The 15,476-nt window shown below is 43.5% G+C and overlaps 1 protein-coding gene across 1 annotated transcript; it reads left to right on the top strand.

Moving 5' to 3' along the window:
* Positions 1-968: 968 nt before the first annotated feature.
* MRPS22 (mitochondrial ribosomal protein S22) lies at positions 969-15,385 on the top strand. The gene is made up of 8 exons (XM_001505297.5): positions 969-1,040; positions 3,562-3,725; positions 5,394-5,558; positions 8,572-8,715; positions 9,917-10,000; positions 10,910-11,055; positions 13,912-14,020; positions 15,166-15,385. The coding sequence occupies exons 1-8, from the start codon at positions 1,025-1,027 to the stop codon at positions 15,259-15,261; spliced, it is 924 nt and encodes a 307-aa protein (XP_001505347.2). The 5' UTR covers positions 969-1,024; the 3' UTR covers positions 15,262-15,385.
* Positions 15,386-15,476: the final 91 nt, after the last annotated feature.

Below are 15,476 nucleotides of genomic sequence, written 5' to 3'. Positions count from 1 at the left end.
CATGTTTAGTCTATGAGCCCTTCATTGTCTCTATCTGCTGCCGAATTGTAGATTCCAAGCGCTTGGTACAGTGCTCTGCATATAGTAAGCGATCAATTAATACAATTGAATGAATGAATGAGTGGGCAGGGATTGTCTCTGTAGCCGAATTGTACATTCCAAGCGTTTAATACAGTAGTCTGCACACAGTAAGGGCTCAATGAATATGAATGAATGAATGGATGGATGGATGAATGAATAAATGAATGAGGGAATGAATGGATGGATGGATGAGTGAATGAATGAGTGAATGAATGAATAAATGAGTGGATGGATGGATGGATGGATGGATGGATGGATGGATGGATGGATGGATGGATGGATGGATGGATGGATGAGTGAATGAATGAATGAGTGGATGGATGGATGAATGGATGGATGGATGAATGGATGGATGAATGGATGAATGGATGAGTGAATTAATGAATGAGTGGATGGATGGACGGACGGATGGATGGATGGATGGATGGATGGATGGATGGATGGATGGATGGATGGATGGATGGATGGATGAATGAGTGGATGGATGGATGGATGGATGGATGGATGGATGGATGGATGGATGGATGGATGGATGGATGGATGGATGGATGGATGGATGGATGGATAGGTGAGTGAGTGAGTGAGTGAGTGAGTGAGTGAGTGAGTGAGTGAGTGAGTGAGTGAGGTGAATGAATGAATGAGTGAATGAATGAATGAATGAATGAATGAATGAATGAATGAATGAGAGCAACAGCGGCCTCGCCCCCCCCGGGGGGGCTTCTGTCTCGGGAAAACTACATTTCCCAGAATGCCCGGGGGCCGCCGTGCCGAGACCGGAAGCGGTGCGGGACGACTTCCGGCGCGGCGCGGCGGGCGGGCGGCCATGGCGGCGGGCGGAGCGGCGGTCTGGCGGGGCTGGTGGCGGGGCTGGGGGCGGCGGGGCCCGGTGGGGCCGTGGGCGTCCCGGAGGGCCGGGCCGGGCCGGAGCGGGGACTGCCGCTCGATGGCCTCCGGCGCCAGTAAGTGTCCTCCGCCCCGCGTATACTGGAATAGACCTGCCTCCCCTCGTCTGTGTGCCTGTGTGTGCGCGCCTCGATAGCTGAGGACCGGCACCGTAGATATTGTAATAGACTATGTCTGCGGTTGTCTGTGACTGAGGCCCCGGCCCGTATATATTATAATAGACTGGCGTGTGTGCGCCTGTGTGCGCCTAACTAAGGCCCAGGACCGTATATATTGTAATAAGCGTGTGTGTGTCTATAGCTGAGGCCCGGGCCCGTATATATTATAGTAGACGGGTGTGTGTGTCTATAACTTAAACCCAGGACCGTATATATTGTAAGAGACGGGTGTGTGTGTGTCGCTCTAGCTGAGGCCCAGGACCGTATATATTGCAAGAGACGGGTGTGTGTGTGTCTATAGCTGAGGCCCAGGCCCGTATTTATTCTAATAGACCGGTGTGTCTATAGCTGAGGCCCGGGCCCATATATACTATAATAGACGTGTATTTGTGTGTGTCTATAACTGAGGCCCAGGACCATATATAGGAATAGACGTGTGTGTGTGTGTGTGTGTGTCTATAACTGAGGCCCAGGCCCGTATGTGTTGTAATAGACGTGTTGTGTGTATAACTGAGGCCCAGGCCCGCTTGTAATAGACGTGTGTGTGTGTGTCTATAACTGAGGTCCAGGCCCGCTTGTATTGTAATAGACTTGTGTCTGTATGTGTTTGTCTATATCTGAGGCCCAGGCCCGCATGTATTTTAATAGACGTGTGTGTGTGTGTGTATAACTGAGGCCCAGGTCGATATGTATTGTAATAGACTTGTGTGTGTATGTCTACATCTGAGACCCAGGCCCGTATGTATTATAAAAGACCATGTGTGTATAGCTGAGGCCCAGGCCCGCATGTATTATAATAGACTTGTGTGTGTGTGTGCCTATAGCTGAGGCCCAGGCCTATATATATTATACTATATATGCATGTGTGTGTGTATAGCTGAGGCCCAGATCCATGTATAATATACATGTGTGGGTGAATATAGCTGTGGCCCAGGCTCATATATATTATAATAGACGTGTGTGTGTATATATATATATTCCATTATAATTATAATCATTCGGAGAAGCAGTGTGACTTAGTGGCAAGAGCCAGGGCTTGGGGAGTCAGAGGTCATGTGTTCTAATGATGCCTCCACCATGTGTCAGCCATTTGACCTTGGCCAAATCACTTCATTTCTCTGGGCCTCATTTACTTCACCTGTAAAATGAGGATTAAGAGTGAGTCCCATGTGGGACAACCTGATGACCTTGTATCTACACTAGCACTTAGAACAGTGCTTGGCACTTAGTAAGCGCCTAACTAATACCATCATTCATTCATTCAATCATATTTATCGAGCGCTTATTGTGTGCAGAGCACCGTACTAAGCACCTATTATTATTCTCTGTGCTTCAATTTTTTGGTCAGTGGGATTGATTGATTGATTGATTGATTGATGGGCAGCCACACTGTGCAGGGTCCTGGTACTGCTGAGTTTGGTGAAAAGCAGAATGGCCTAATGAAAAAAGCATAGGCTTGGGTGTCACAGATTCTGGATTCTAATTCTGTCTTCGACACTTCAGTCAGTTAATCCTAATTATTAAGTGCTTACTGTGCAGAATGGGGATTAAGACTGTGCTCTATGTGGGACTGGGCCTTTGTCCAACCTGACTACCTCGTATCTACCCCAGCGCTTAGAACAGCAATTTGCACATAGTAACTGCTTAACGAGTACCATAATAATTATTATTCTCTGGGCCTCAGTTTCCTGGGAAGCAGCATGGAGCATTGGATAGAGTACGGGCCTGGGAGTCAGAAGGTCATGGGTTCTAATCTTGGTTCTGCCACTTGTCTGCTGTGCGACCTTGGGTGAGCCACTTCACTTCTTTGGTCCTCAGTTACCTCATCTGTAAAATGGGGATTGAGACTGTGAGCCCCTTGTGGGACAACCTGACGACCATGTATCTACCCTAGCGCTTAGAAGAGTGCTTGGCACATAGTAAGCGTTCAACAAATACCGTAATTATGATTATTTCCTCATCTGCAAAATGGGGATTAAGATGGTGAGCCCCTTGTGGGACATGGGCCATGTTCACACCTTACATCTATCCCAATACTTATTACAGTGCTTGGCGCAGAGTTAGGGCTTAACAAATGCCTTAAAGAAAAAAAAGAGGCCCTGTACAGTGTTCTGGAAGACAGGGGTTTCTCCCTGAGTCTGAGTCCTGCCTGGCCTTTCTGCCCTTTCCGCCCTGGCCTTTCTGCCCTTTCCGCTGTGCAACTCAGCTGGTTAGACTAGCAGTCAACCCATCAGTGGTATTTATTGAGCGCTTACAATTTGCAAATCCTTGTATTAAGCCTTTGTGATAATCACTAGAGTAAGTCTTGCAAGGATTTTGAGGCCGCTTATTTTTAAACTTTTGGTTTGCTCATTCAGGCTTTGTTTTGCCCAACTAAATAATTTTCTTCTTTATTACTAATTCACATCTGTTTTGACAGAGTCCAACGGCCCCGAGGTGAAGAAGCCAGACTTTATGGATGAAGAGGTTCAAAGTATTCTCTCCAAGATGACCGGATTGGATTTGCAAAAAGTTTTTAAACCAGCCAAACAGGAGCTTAAACCACCAACCTACAAATTTATGACAGATTTGCAGTTGCAGGAGGTATCATTTAAAGTGTTTTAAAGGTCATTGAGAAGATTAACCTGATTTTATTGTGCTATTTTTGATGTCTGTAACCCATAGTCTGCCAGTATGAATGGTGGTAAAATACAGATGAACTAGTTATCTAGATATATTGTATATGTGGATATACACATATATAAATGCACATACATACACAATGTTTGTATATAGGTATATATATATATACACACATAATGTGTATCCTAGAATTAGGAAGGCTACTTCATTTTTATCCTTTTAAGGTTATTTGCCACAGGTCAAAATGTGGCTAATCTTGGCATGAGTCGCAAGGGCTTGGGGAAAAAAAACACTTCAAATAATTGGTTGGCCAAAATTAATCACATAATGTTTGAGGCATGTATTTTACCTGTACATTTCTTTTAAGTATAGCCAGGTGTTTGGGAGTTATCAACACTGAACTAGCCAAACTAGCAGTAATCATTTGGGTATAGCCTATCACTTCAATACATTTTATATTTTGCATATGTGTCCTGCTGTACTTTGAAAGAAAGGGCAAGGGGCTAAAATAAGAGTAGTAAGAAGGGCAGCAGGAAATCTCTCTAAAGGGCGCTGCGATGGCAGCCTTAGGGACATTCATAGGGAGTTGAATTAGGACTAGTGGAAGGACACAGAAGTGGGAATTTCGATCCGATTTGAGTCAGAGTGGGCAAATCCTTTAACTTCTCAACACCCCAGTCTCCTCGTCTGTAAAATATAGATAAATTAGTCGGCCCCATATAATAGACAGAGACTCATATCTACCCCAGCACTTAGCATGTATAAAGTGCTTCATAAAGCATTAGTAGTAGTAACGATTTTTGAGCTTGAAAATCGGTAGGACTATTCTTGCTGTCTGCTTGATTTGCGCTGAGGAAGACTCTTCAAAAGTGATTTTTTAACGATGTTCTCTCTTCCTTATACCATGTGACTAAGTGTTTTCTCTAAAAAGGAGTGAGTGGAAGAGCAGAACATACCGGACAGAGCTGCAGAAGATGAAAAGAGAGACCTCTTAAAACCCCTTGAATAGAGTTACTGTAGCATTCACTTCTTTCCCCTCAAACCTGGCTGAGATGCGTACTCATCACCCACAAATCTCCTCGAGAAAATGGTCTAGAGCTCTGTGAATCAGATGCTCCATATCCTAGAGAAGTCTTGAGGCCAAAAAATCCAGTCATTTAGTCAGTAGTATTTGTTGAGCAAGTACTTTGTGCAGAATTAAATATTTTTAAAGAGGATTCTTTGAAATGTGTCCTTCAGACATGAGGGTTGTAGCAAAAGTTTGGAGAGCAGCAACAAAAAGCCAACTTTTTCTCAACCCAAGCCACCTTCATCTTCTGGTCCTTGATCCAGGGTGCCCGTTACTTAAAATGTAGTCTGTTTTAACCACAAGCAAACTGGAATTATGGAAACTATGATTATCCTGTTTCGAAAGGGAATGTGGGACATGAATGCAAAATCAAAAATTACATTTCATCTTACTCTTGCCTTGCATAAAATCCAGTGGCTGCCTGGGAATTTTAAATTTCTGGAAAAGTTGCAATTCACTGTATAAGGAGCTAAAAGATGGCTTATTTAGATCACCCAATATCAATGTCCATTTCCCTTAGCGTGACCACTTTCTTCAGGGAACAAATTTTTCTTTTTTAGGCCACAGAAAAGGCTATCGAAGTTGCTAAACAACGCTTAAAAATGCCTCCGGTACTGAAGGAACGAGAACCAATAAATGATATTTTAGCAGAGGATAAGATCCTTGAAGGAACTGAGACCGCCAAATATGTCTTTACCGACTTAACATTCAGCACGCCACACCGTGTGAGTACATCCCCGCACAGATCCTGACAGACTCAGCTTTACTTGGCCAGAGCCACAGGGAGCTTGCTTGGTTTTTAAACTGTGATGTTGTTTGTTAGATTCCACAAAAAGACTTGAGACAAAAGGGAAATTTAAACTTAGCCCCCAACAATGTAGCAGGTAAAGTGTGTTCAGGGATGGATGAATTCCTAGCCATTGGGGAATTATATTCTGGGGCTCTCTGGTGCAGGTTATGATTGCCAGCATTCGGGAACCTTATCTTTATGGTGAAGTGGGAAATTTTTTAAAAAGTATCTATGTTGGGTTCTAAGGACGTTGCTAAAATAACCAAAATCTTTTTGAGGGCATTCGAACCATTTTTTTTCCCCCATTTTATTGGTTGACATGGGCTTCTGAAACTGCAAATGTGTCTTTCTTAAAGCCTTAAAAAAGATGAAAAGCTTGTCTGCTGCTAAATTAGCACTTGCTCAGAATTTGTTTTAGGCTCTGCATTGAAAAGTAGAATTCTCCTACAAGTCCTCTATAATATTCCTTCAGCTTGGACAGCATGTAATTTACAAACAAGGATCTATTGCTGACTCCGCCATTTGTCTGCCTTGTGATCTTGAGCAAGTCACCTAAGCTCTCTGTGCCTCAGTTATGTCATCTGTAAAATGGTGATTAAGACTGGGAGCCCCATGTGGGACCTGGACTGTGCTTGTATCTACCCCAGAACGAATCCCAGCTCTGCCACTTGTCAGCTGTGTGACTGTGGGCAAGTCACTTCACTTCTCTGGGCCTCAGTTCCCTCATCTGTAAAATGGGGATGAAGACTGTGAGCCCCACGTGGGACATCCTGATTCCCCTGTGTCTACCCCAGCGCTTAGAACAGTGCTCGGCACATAGCGCTTAACAAATACCAACATTATTATTACTGTGCCCGATAAAGAGTACAGCACTTAAATACCATTTTTGAAAAAAAGACCAAGGATGAGTGAAGTAAAATAATTGTAAGTTGTCTTGAAGCTCTTTAAACACGTTGGTGTACATTCTAGAGCCACGTGTTCTGCTGTCATTTTTGTTAGGTGAACCTCCAGCAAAATCTCATATTTAATTTCCTTAATGTTTTTGTTAAATTGTTAAATTTTACTGTTGCTAATATCCTGCATCCCATGTTGAACGGGGACTGAGTGTCCAACTGGACTATCTTGCATTTGTCACGGTGCTTGGCATTTAATGGATGCTTAACCAGATACCGGTTATTTTTACTATCGTTATTCAAGGACAAAAAATAGTTTTTGGTTTTCCTGACTCAGGGTTACTTTGAATGGTTCTGAGAGCAAGAACAAAGGACTTGCTGTGAAAGCTGCCATCCACAGCAGCAGTTTCTTCTAGATCTCTAAGCTGTTCCTTGCGCCTGCTTGGCTTGGTGGCTCCCAGGCCCCAACTTGTTAAATGTCACTACAGACTGTAAGCTGGATGTGAACAGGGAATATGCCTACCAGCTCAACTGCTTAGCGCAGTGCCCTGCACACAGTAGGAACTCAGTAAATGCCACCGATATATAGGGATTCCACCTGGTAGGGCATTCTGCTTTTTTTTGCAATACCACTAGTGAATGTTAATGCCGACAATTTTTATAATGTTTTCTGCCTGGAGCGTTATACCCCAGTTTTGCAGCTCGGGCAGAGTTTTTCTCGGTTTAGTTCTGTCTCTTCTTCCCCTTCCCTCCAATCTGATGTCTCCTCAGGTCTCCTGAAACGGAGGGGTTACGTTCCTGACAGATCCCACATTATAAATGTCACATTATTGTACATCCAGCCTGATCTGCTTGTATCTACCCCAGCGCTTAGTAGAGTGCCTGGCACATATTAGGTGCTTAACAAATAGCACAGTTATTATTGAGCGCTTTTCCTGTGTGCCGAGTGCTGTACTAAGCACTTGGGAGATTTACAACGCAACAGAGTTGGTAGACAGGTTCTCTGCCCCAAATGAGTCGAGAGGGGACAGCCATTTCTTCCAATATCACATCTCCAGTCCAGATAAATGTAAAGACCAGTTCCGGTTCCCTAACGTCGATCTCTCCAAAACACACATTTCGGTAATGTCGATCTCTCCAAAACACACATTTTGGTAAAAACCTCTTATTGTACTCTGACATGAGAAGAGAAATTGAAAGGTAGTTTTAATGGTTCTATTCTGCACTTGGCAGTAAATAAAAATGTGAGATCTCCAGTCTCTTATAAATTATCTTTTTGCTGAATTGGATGTGAAAGATCTGGTGCTTAGAACAGTGTTTGGCACATAATAAGCACTTAACAAATACCATCATTATTATTATAATAGTTTACCTTAATGTACATTTTAAATCTAATAATTTAATCACTTAGTTTGGGCACATAATTACCTGTTGTGGAGTAGAATTTTTTTTACCCCTGTAAATATTTTATTTTCAAAGCGTTATCTTTGCTGTTTGATTATGCAACAAGACTTGCATTTTATCACTTTTAATATTTTTATTGCTTTACTCCTTTTTTATCTTGAATATGTTAATGTGATTTACATGCTTTCACATGGGAAGGCACTTCATTTGGCACTCCTGACAACCAATATTTCCAATTAAAAGCACTATCTGGAGTGAATCAGTTCAGTAAGTTTTATGTTAACGGGAAATTATTTTCTATTTCTGTAAATCAGTGACAGCGGTAATCACAAAAACCTTTCTCTCTTTCCCACAGTCTTAATTTCACTCCTTGTGATCCCACTTGCCAGAAGTGTTTAAAAAGAACTTTTACTCCATTTCCAAAAGTCAGTTATCCATAGGCTTCCATGCATCACAGTATTAGTTCCAGAAGAAAAATGAAATCATGCCATGTCTTTATAACACAGTAGTGTTTTTTTTTTAAAAAAAAATGTATTAATTTAAAATATATACTTTACTGGTAACAAAGTGCTTTAGAAATGGAATCTAATGTGACAGTAGAACTAAAAATAATCCACAGTATTAATTCGTGATTATGTGGCTCTGTTGCAGGAGCGGTTCATCGTAGTGAGGGAACCAAGTGGGACATTACGCAAAGCCACCTGGGAAGAACGGGATAGGATGATACAGATCTATTTTCCAAAAGAAGGGCGTAAAGTTTTTCCACCAGTACTATTCAAAGAAGAAAACCTTAGGGTAAGAAAACTTTGGGATTTCTGTCAATACACTTGTCACTGATCACAATCTGATTGTCTTGCATCACACGTTGGAGTTTAGGAGGGGTTTCAGTGTGTGTATCCAAACCTTTTGACCTGCCGATTAGAAGGAATTTAGGCGACGTTCAGATTACAGAGAAATCAAAACTGTCAGAAAGTGTCCGTGCATCGTTAGCGCCCACCGTTGTGACTTCAGCCCTCCCCCAAGAAAAGGGCAAAGATTTGAGAATTTGAAGAGTGGTCTAGTAGAAAGAACACAGACCCAGGTTTCGGGGTTCTTGTTCTAATGTCAACTCCACCGCTAGCCTGCTGTGTGGCCTAGGGCAAGTCCCTTGTATGTTCATTGTGGGCAGGGAATGTGTCTGTTACCCTCTTATACTGTACTCTCCCAGGCGGTTAGTACGGTGTTCTGCGCAGCGTTTAATAAATACGATTGACTTCTCTGTGCCTCCTTTTCCTCATCAGTGAAACAGGGGTTCAGTACCGGTTTTTCCTCCCCATTAGACGGTGAGCTTCATGAAGCACAAGGTCTGTGTCTGATATACACACAGTGCTACAGTGCTTAGCACACAGTAGATGCTTATTAGCACAACTCTAACTGTACGCAGAGCACCAAGCGAGGTGCTCAGGAGAGTACGTGGTAAGATCGGCATAGGAAAGGAGCATCTCAGAGCTAGAACCCTTTCTCTTCTAAGCTCGGCTAGCTGAGCTTCTCTCCCGAGAGCTAGGGGTGGCTGAGACCCGGACTCCAAGAGCCAGCAACAGTCAAGGTGAGAAAAATCATCTTCACCAGCCAGATACCAGCTCTAATGCGAACACCCAGGGTACTTCCATTTTCTCCAGCTTATTTCTCCGAGTTCCCGTAATTCTCTCTCAGAACCTCCCAGCCTCTCTCCTCGGCCAGAAAGGCCAGACTTCAGAAGATTGGGAAGACACAGTCCCTTCAGCTGTTGCCGCTGTTTTCCCCCAACTTTCCACGAGGCACCTCACACGGGTAGTACAGGGAGGGGCGGAGAGTGCAGCAGAGGGAGAGATTGGCAGGCCCAAACTCGCGGGAAGGCCCGGGCAGACTTGCCATCGGTTCCGGAGCATGGGGGTGTCCACGCGGGTCTGTTGGCCGACTTCTTGATTCTAAACGTTGAAGTCGGGTCTTGGGTGACTCTGTATCCATTGTGTTTCAGGTAGTGTTTAGTCAAGACCGTCATGAAGATGTCCTTAATCTCTGCATCGCCCAATTTGAACCAGATTCGGCTGATTACATTAAAGTGAGTCTTTAAACCGTTTCAGAAAGGTCTGAAATGAGGGCTTCCGAGATGGGCTTTAAAGGCGATTATAGGACTCCAAGCGAGTTGACTTAATTAGCTTTAACTCTAAATCAGTGTCTTATAAATCATGGCTGTTGGAAAAGACAATGTGAACTGCAAGATTTCCCAAGTACTAAAGTTAAGAATTTTTAAAAAAGGATGTAAGTAAATTTGGGTTCTTTTGGGTAACTTTTGAGGTGGAGAATAAAATGTTGGCATCCTCCAGTGCCATTACGCATGCATGCCTCCATAGTTTTACAAATTCAGTTCAGTATTCCTGTAATAGGCTCTGAGTATTCCCCATGACTAAAATGTTTTCCTTCTGGCTTGAAGGGCCCTTGTCCCATGTAAGCTTCATTTTGGAGGAAAGCCCTATGGCTGACGAAGCTTTGAAACTAGCCATATCTTACTGTGATCCTCAGGTCTACATGTTATGGGTTCTAATCCCAGCTCTGCCACTTGTCTGCTGGGTGACCCTGGGCTAGTCACTTTACTTTTTTGTGCCTCAGTTACCTCATCTGGAAAATGGGGATTCAGACTGTGAACTCCAGTTGGGATAGGGACTGTGTCCAACCTGATTTGCCTGTATCCACCCGTGTTTAGTATAGTGCCTGACGCATAGTTAAGTGCTTAACAAATGTCATTATTATTAGAGGACTTAATTCCTATCAATTAATAGTGCTTGAATGTTCACCATGTGCACATTGCTAAACCGGGAGGTTTAATGGGTTGGGGATGTGCCTTCTTTTCCAGGGTCTCAGTGGTAAAAATCAGTAGAAAAATACATTTTATCCAGATATTTCTCAAGTATCATTTTCTTTGATTCTGGCTCCATTGTTCATCTAACTCTTTTTTTTTTATCATGGGTAGGTGCATCATCAGACATATGAAGATATTGAAAAACGGAGTAAATATGACCTCTTACGTTCCACGAGACACTTTGGTGGGATGGTATGGTATCTGGTAAATAAGAAGATGATAGACGGTTTGCTCATTGACCAGATTCAAAGAGATTTGTAAGTATTTGTTTTAGTGAGTGCTCTTATATATATGTTTGAGTGATTTTATATATTTGTTGATCCAAATTTTAAGCTATCTTTTTAACTTAAGGACGTCAGTGAATTTTTAGTGGGATTAGAAAACAATTTCATTGAACTTTCAAGTGTGTGCAAAGGAGTCTGAATGTCATCTGTATTTGAATGAACCAACCTGTAGAAGCCAGGTCGACTCTTTGGAAGTTGCCTAGCGTGCAGTGACTGAAATGAACCTGAAGCACATATAAGTCTTTATAAGCACGTGTGTGTAGTTCTCGACGCAGGTGGTCTTGTAGAAGCGTTCAATTGCTAGATGCTTCTGAGAGTGAAAATTCATCCAAGGTGCATTTTCATGTTCCTTTTCTCGTCTCTTCCCATGTGGGCAAGCATTGCAGAGGCACCAGGGGGGAAGATGGGTTGGCCCGTGAGAGCTCAGCACTTGTGGGTGCCAGGCAAGGTGATGTAGCAGGCTGTATTTTGAAAGAATCAGGTGTGCCTGCGACTTTGTCTTTCCTTGGACCCATCAACAGCCAAGAGTAGCCTAGGTCCTGCAATTTTCAAGTTTTTTATACCGGAATAATCGACACCAACCCTTAACCTTTGCAAAGGCAAACAACTTGGCTGCATAAAAACTCAGCTAGTGAGAATGAATGACTTCTGGTTAAGCAACTGGGGAAAGTTATTCATTCAGTCCTATTTATTGAGCGCTTACTGTGTGCAGAGCACTGTACTGAGTGCTTGGGAGAGTGTGATAGAATGAAGTGGGTGGGCACGTTCCCCGCCCACAAGGAGCTCAGAGTCTAGAGAACCTAGGAAATGCCCCGAATCTGAGCCGAAAGGGACTTTCTGGATCCGTGTCCTGGTGGGCAGCTGCCTCATGGTTCCTGCAAGTATCCCGGGCCTAGAGGGACCCCGGCTCTTTTCCCAGCAGTGGTATTCCCTGGAAGTATGAGAAGGCCAAAATACAGCCTTTTGACTGTGGAAGTGACTTACTCAAGTCCACCCCAATTAGTTAGGACCAAACCACCCCATTCCACAGACGGAAAAGAAAGGAGAGATTTTTAGAAGGCTTTTAAATATTGCAAAAATGTTACTGTAGATTTCTTAGACTGCTCAGAAGACCGTGAGAGGCGAATACTGGCTTAAAATAATGCTCCATCTGTTAGTCTGAGCATTCTGTTACCTTTGTCAGAGACAGAATGCTGGGCTGGAAAGACTGGTGGTAAACCGAGTCACCATCCACAGGTTGGCCCATGCCTTCCACAACCCGACAGGCCCCACGAACACAGGTCGAGGGCTTCGCCATCACTAGGCTGAAGGGAACCACTCCTGAGGGGAAGCGTGGAGGTTATTGAAGTTTTAGAGTCCAGAAATACTTTTCTTTACATTCCAACTTGTTTTACTTCATGAGTGCTTCCCATTCAAGTCACTCCTATTGCCTAAATTGGAAAGAACAACCTCTACTTGTTCTTGGGCCAAGCGGGAGAAAACGAGCCCAGGGTCCCAGTGGCTCCCCGCTGCCTGCAGGAAACAGCATAGCACCTCTTAGGTCCTGGACTATGCTCTCGATAGTCCCTGAGTAGGCACATGTCTGGTTGCCAGTCAGGGGCACTAACTGGCACTGATAATAGTTGTATCTGTCAAACACCCGCCATGTACCAAGCACTATATTAAGCGCTGGAGCAGATCCGAGTTCGTCGGGTCAGACACACTGCCCATTTCACACAAGGGCCACAGTCTGAGTAGAACAGGTACTTAATTCAAGTGAGGAAACTGAGGTACAGAGAAGTCAAGTGACTTTTCCAAGGTCACACAGCAGGCAAGCAGCAGAGCTCATGTCACAGTCGATGACTGTGGGCCGTCATTTAATAATACTTGTGGTATTTGTTAAGCGTTCACTATGTGCCAGGCACTGTACTAAGCACTGGGGTGGATGCAAAAAAATCGAGTTGGACACAGTCCCCATCCCATGTGGGGCTCACCATCTCAATCCCCAGTTTACAGATGAGGTAACTGAGGCGGAGAGAAGTAAAGTGACGTGCCCAAGGTCACACAGCAGACCAGTGGCGGAACTGGAATTAGACCCCGTGACCTTGATTCCCAGGCCTGTGCTCTATCCGCTAGGCTGTGCTGCTTCTCCATGTACTTATAACTGGCTATCACTTACATGTAGACACTCACTAGATAGCATTGATATTTGAGCTGAGGTTTTGTTGGTGTTTTTTTCCCCTACCTGGGCCATTTACCATTCCTTGGTTACCAGGGGGAGAATGCTTTTGTCAGAGCTTTAATTCTGATCCAAAGAGACTCCTTAAACACTGATAGTGTGCCTAGCAAAATTCTTCCCGAGTTCTTTAAGATGAGCAGTCCGCTCTCCCCGCTACCCATGGCTGATCGTCTCCCTAGGATGCCTGGCTTCCCTTTTAAATGGGCAGAACCCTTACATAAATGTGCAGATGGCTTTGGCATTAGAGGTTCTTTGCAATTGAGGCGATGTATATTAGGAAACAAGTTGCAATGTAAAGTACTTCTGGAATCTTCAGCGTCATTAACCTCCGCTGCCCGTTTATTTTATCTTTTTAGAATGCTTTGATGGGGGAAACAGGAAGGCAACACTGGGTTAGCCTCTCCATACTGTAAGCGGTAGGAGTTGACAGGGAGAAGAAGGTGTGGGTGAGACTAGCGACAACTCTGCCTGCAGTTGAATGGTTTTGCAGGCCAAGCGGGGCCAGCTCTGCCTTTCCATTCCCGATCCTTTTGGGTCTGAACCTTGGTTGCACGTAAACTCATTTTTCGGGTAAAGCTATTTTCTAACATCAACCTTGTATTTTGTTTCAGAGTGGATGATGCTTCGAGTTTAGTTAAACTCTATCACATGCTTCATCCAGATGGTCAATCGGCTAAAGAGGCTAAAGAACAAGAAGCCCAGGGGCTAAATTTAATTAAGGTTGGATCCTTTGCCTAGTCTTTATTTCCCGATGGTAATTGGTATTGTGTCAATAGTTTGCATAGACAACTACAAAATCAGAAGACTCATTTTTGAGCTCCTTTTAGTCACATAAGTAGGTACAAGTTTTTCTTGGTTTTTGTTGAAAAACAGTCACTGAGGCTTTAATTATAGAATATTAAAAATAATAATTATGGTATGTGTTAAGCGCTTATGTGCTAAGCACTGTTCTAAGCACTGGGGTTGATACAAGATAATCAGGTTGTCCCGGGGGGGCTCACCATCTTAATCCCTATTTTACAGATGAGGAAAGGCACAGAGAAGTTAAATGACTTGCCCAAAGTCACACAGCTGACAAGTGGCAGAGGGGGGATTAGAACTCATGACCTCTGACTCCCAAGCCTGGGCTCTTTCCATTAAGCCACGCTGCTTCTCATAGAACCGTCCCACCAATTCTTTTTCAACCTGCTCAAGGATCCTTTAGCACAGTACTGCATTTTATAATAGTAATAATTGTGGTTTTGAAGTGCTTATTATGTGCCAAGCACAGTACTAAGCACTGGGGTAGATACAAGACAATCAGGTCCTCTGCCTCCCGGGCCTCTGCTCTTTCTATACCACTACGCTGCTTTATCTGCACGTTCCCTGCTCTGGTGGATTGGACTACACAATTCACAAGTTGTCTGAAAATTTGACGCTTCCTTTCAAGTCCCCAATTTGCTGCCCGTGAGTAACATTAAAGAGGGGCAATTGAGCTAATCTGTCTTAATGTCCTAAACTCTTCCCTGTGGTCCACTTGTCCTGAGTAGCACCTGGATTTCTTCATGATAAATTTAGTAGGGAAGTAGTCGGTCGAGGAATTTCATCTTACAGCCCGTAACAACAACGTGGTGATGAAGCAACTGGGGGAGCCATAGCAGGGTTGTGGCCTTTCTCTAGTTTTAGTAAATCAGTGTCTACATTTGTGGTCTTCTAGGGAAGGCTGAGAGCCTGGCTGTGCTGGCTAAACAGAGGATGGGAAGAGCAGCTGCTTGGGAGCACAGTATCCTTCCTGGAATTTTATTTAGTATATAGAATAGAATGAAGTACCCAGAACAACAAAAACTGGAAGCACTGTTTTCATTTACAATCTCTCTTTCTGATAGGTATTTGCAAAAACCGAAGCCCAAAAAGGAGGATACATAGAACTGACACTACAGGCTTACCAAGAAGCATTCAGTAGTCACGCTGCAGCTTCCTGAGATGTCATCCCCAAAATAACTACAGTGCTTCTTTTCAATATATTGTTAAAACTGTTGTGACATTTCAGGTGTAAAGAAAATTAATCCAAATGTCTGCTAAAAAAAAATCAATTATTTTTTTCTAGCATCATGTCATCATTGATTTGAAAATGTATAGAAATATCTAGTTGATGGGATTATAAACTGGGAAATGTTTTATTGGGCACCACAAATTT

Source organism: Ornithorhynchus anatinus, chromosome 1 (genome assembly GCF_004115215.2).
Source record: "Ornithorhynchus anatinus isolate Pmale09 chromosome 1, mOrnAna1.pri.v4, whole genome shotgun sequence".
Classification (NCBI taxonomy): domain Eukaryota; kingdom Metazoa; phylum Chordata; class Mammalia; order Monotremata; family Ornithorhynchidae; genus Ornithorhynchus; species Ornithorhynchus anatinus.
Note: the sequence above shows the minus strand (reverse complement) of the source record. Positions and strands in the feature narration are given on the sequence as shown.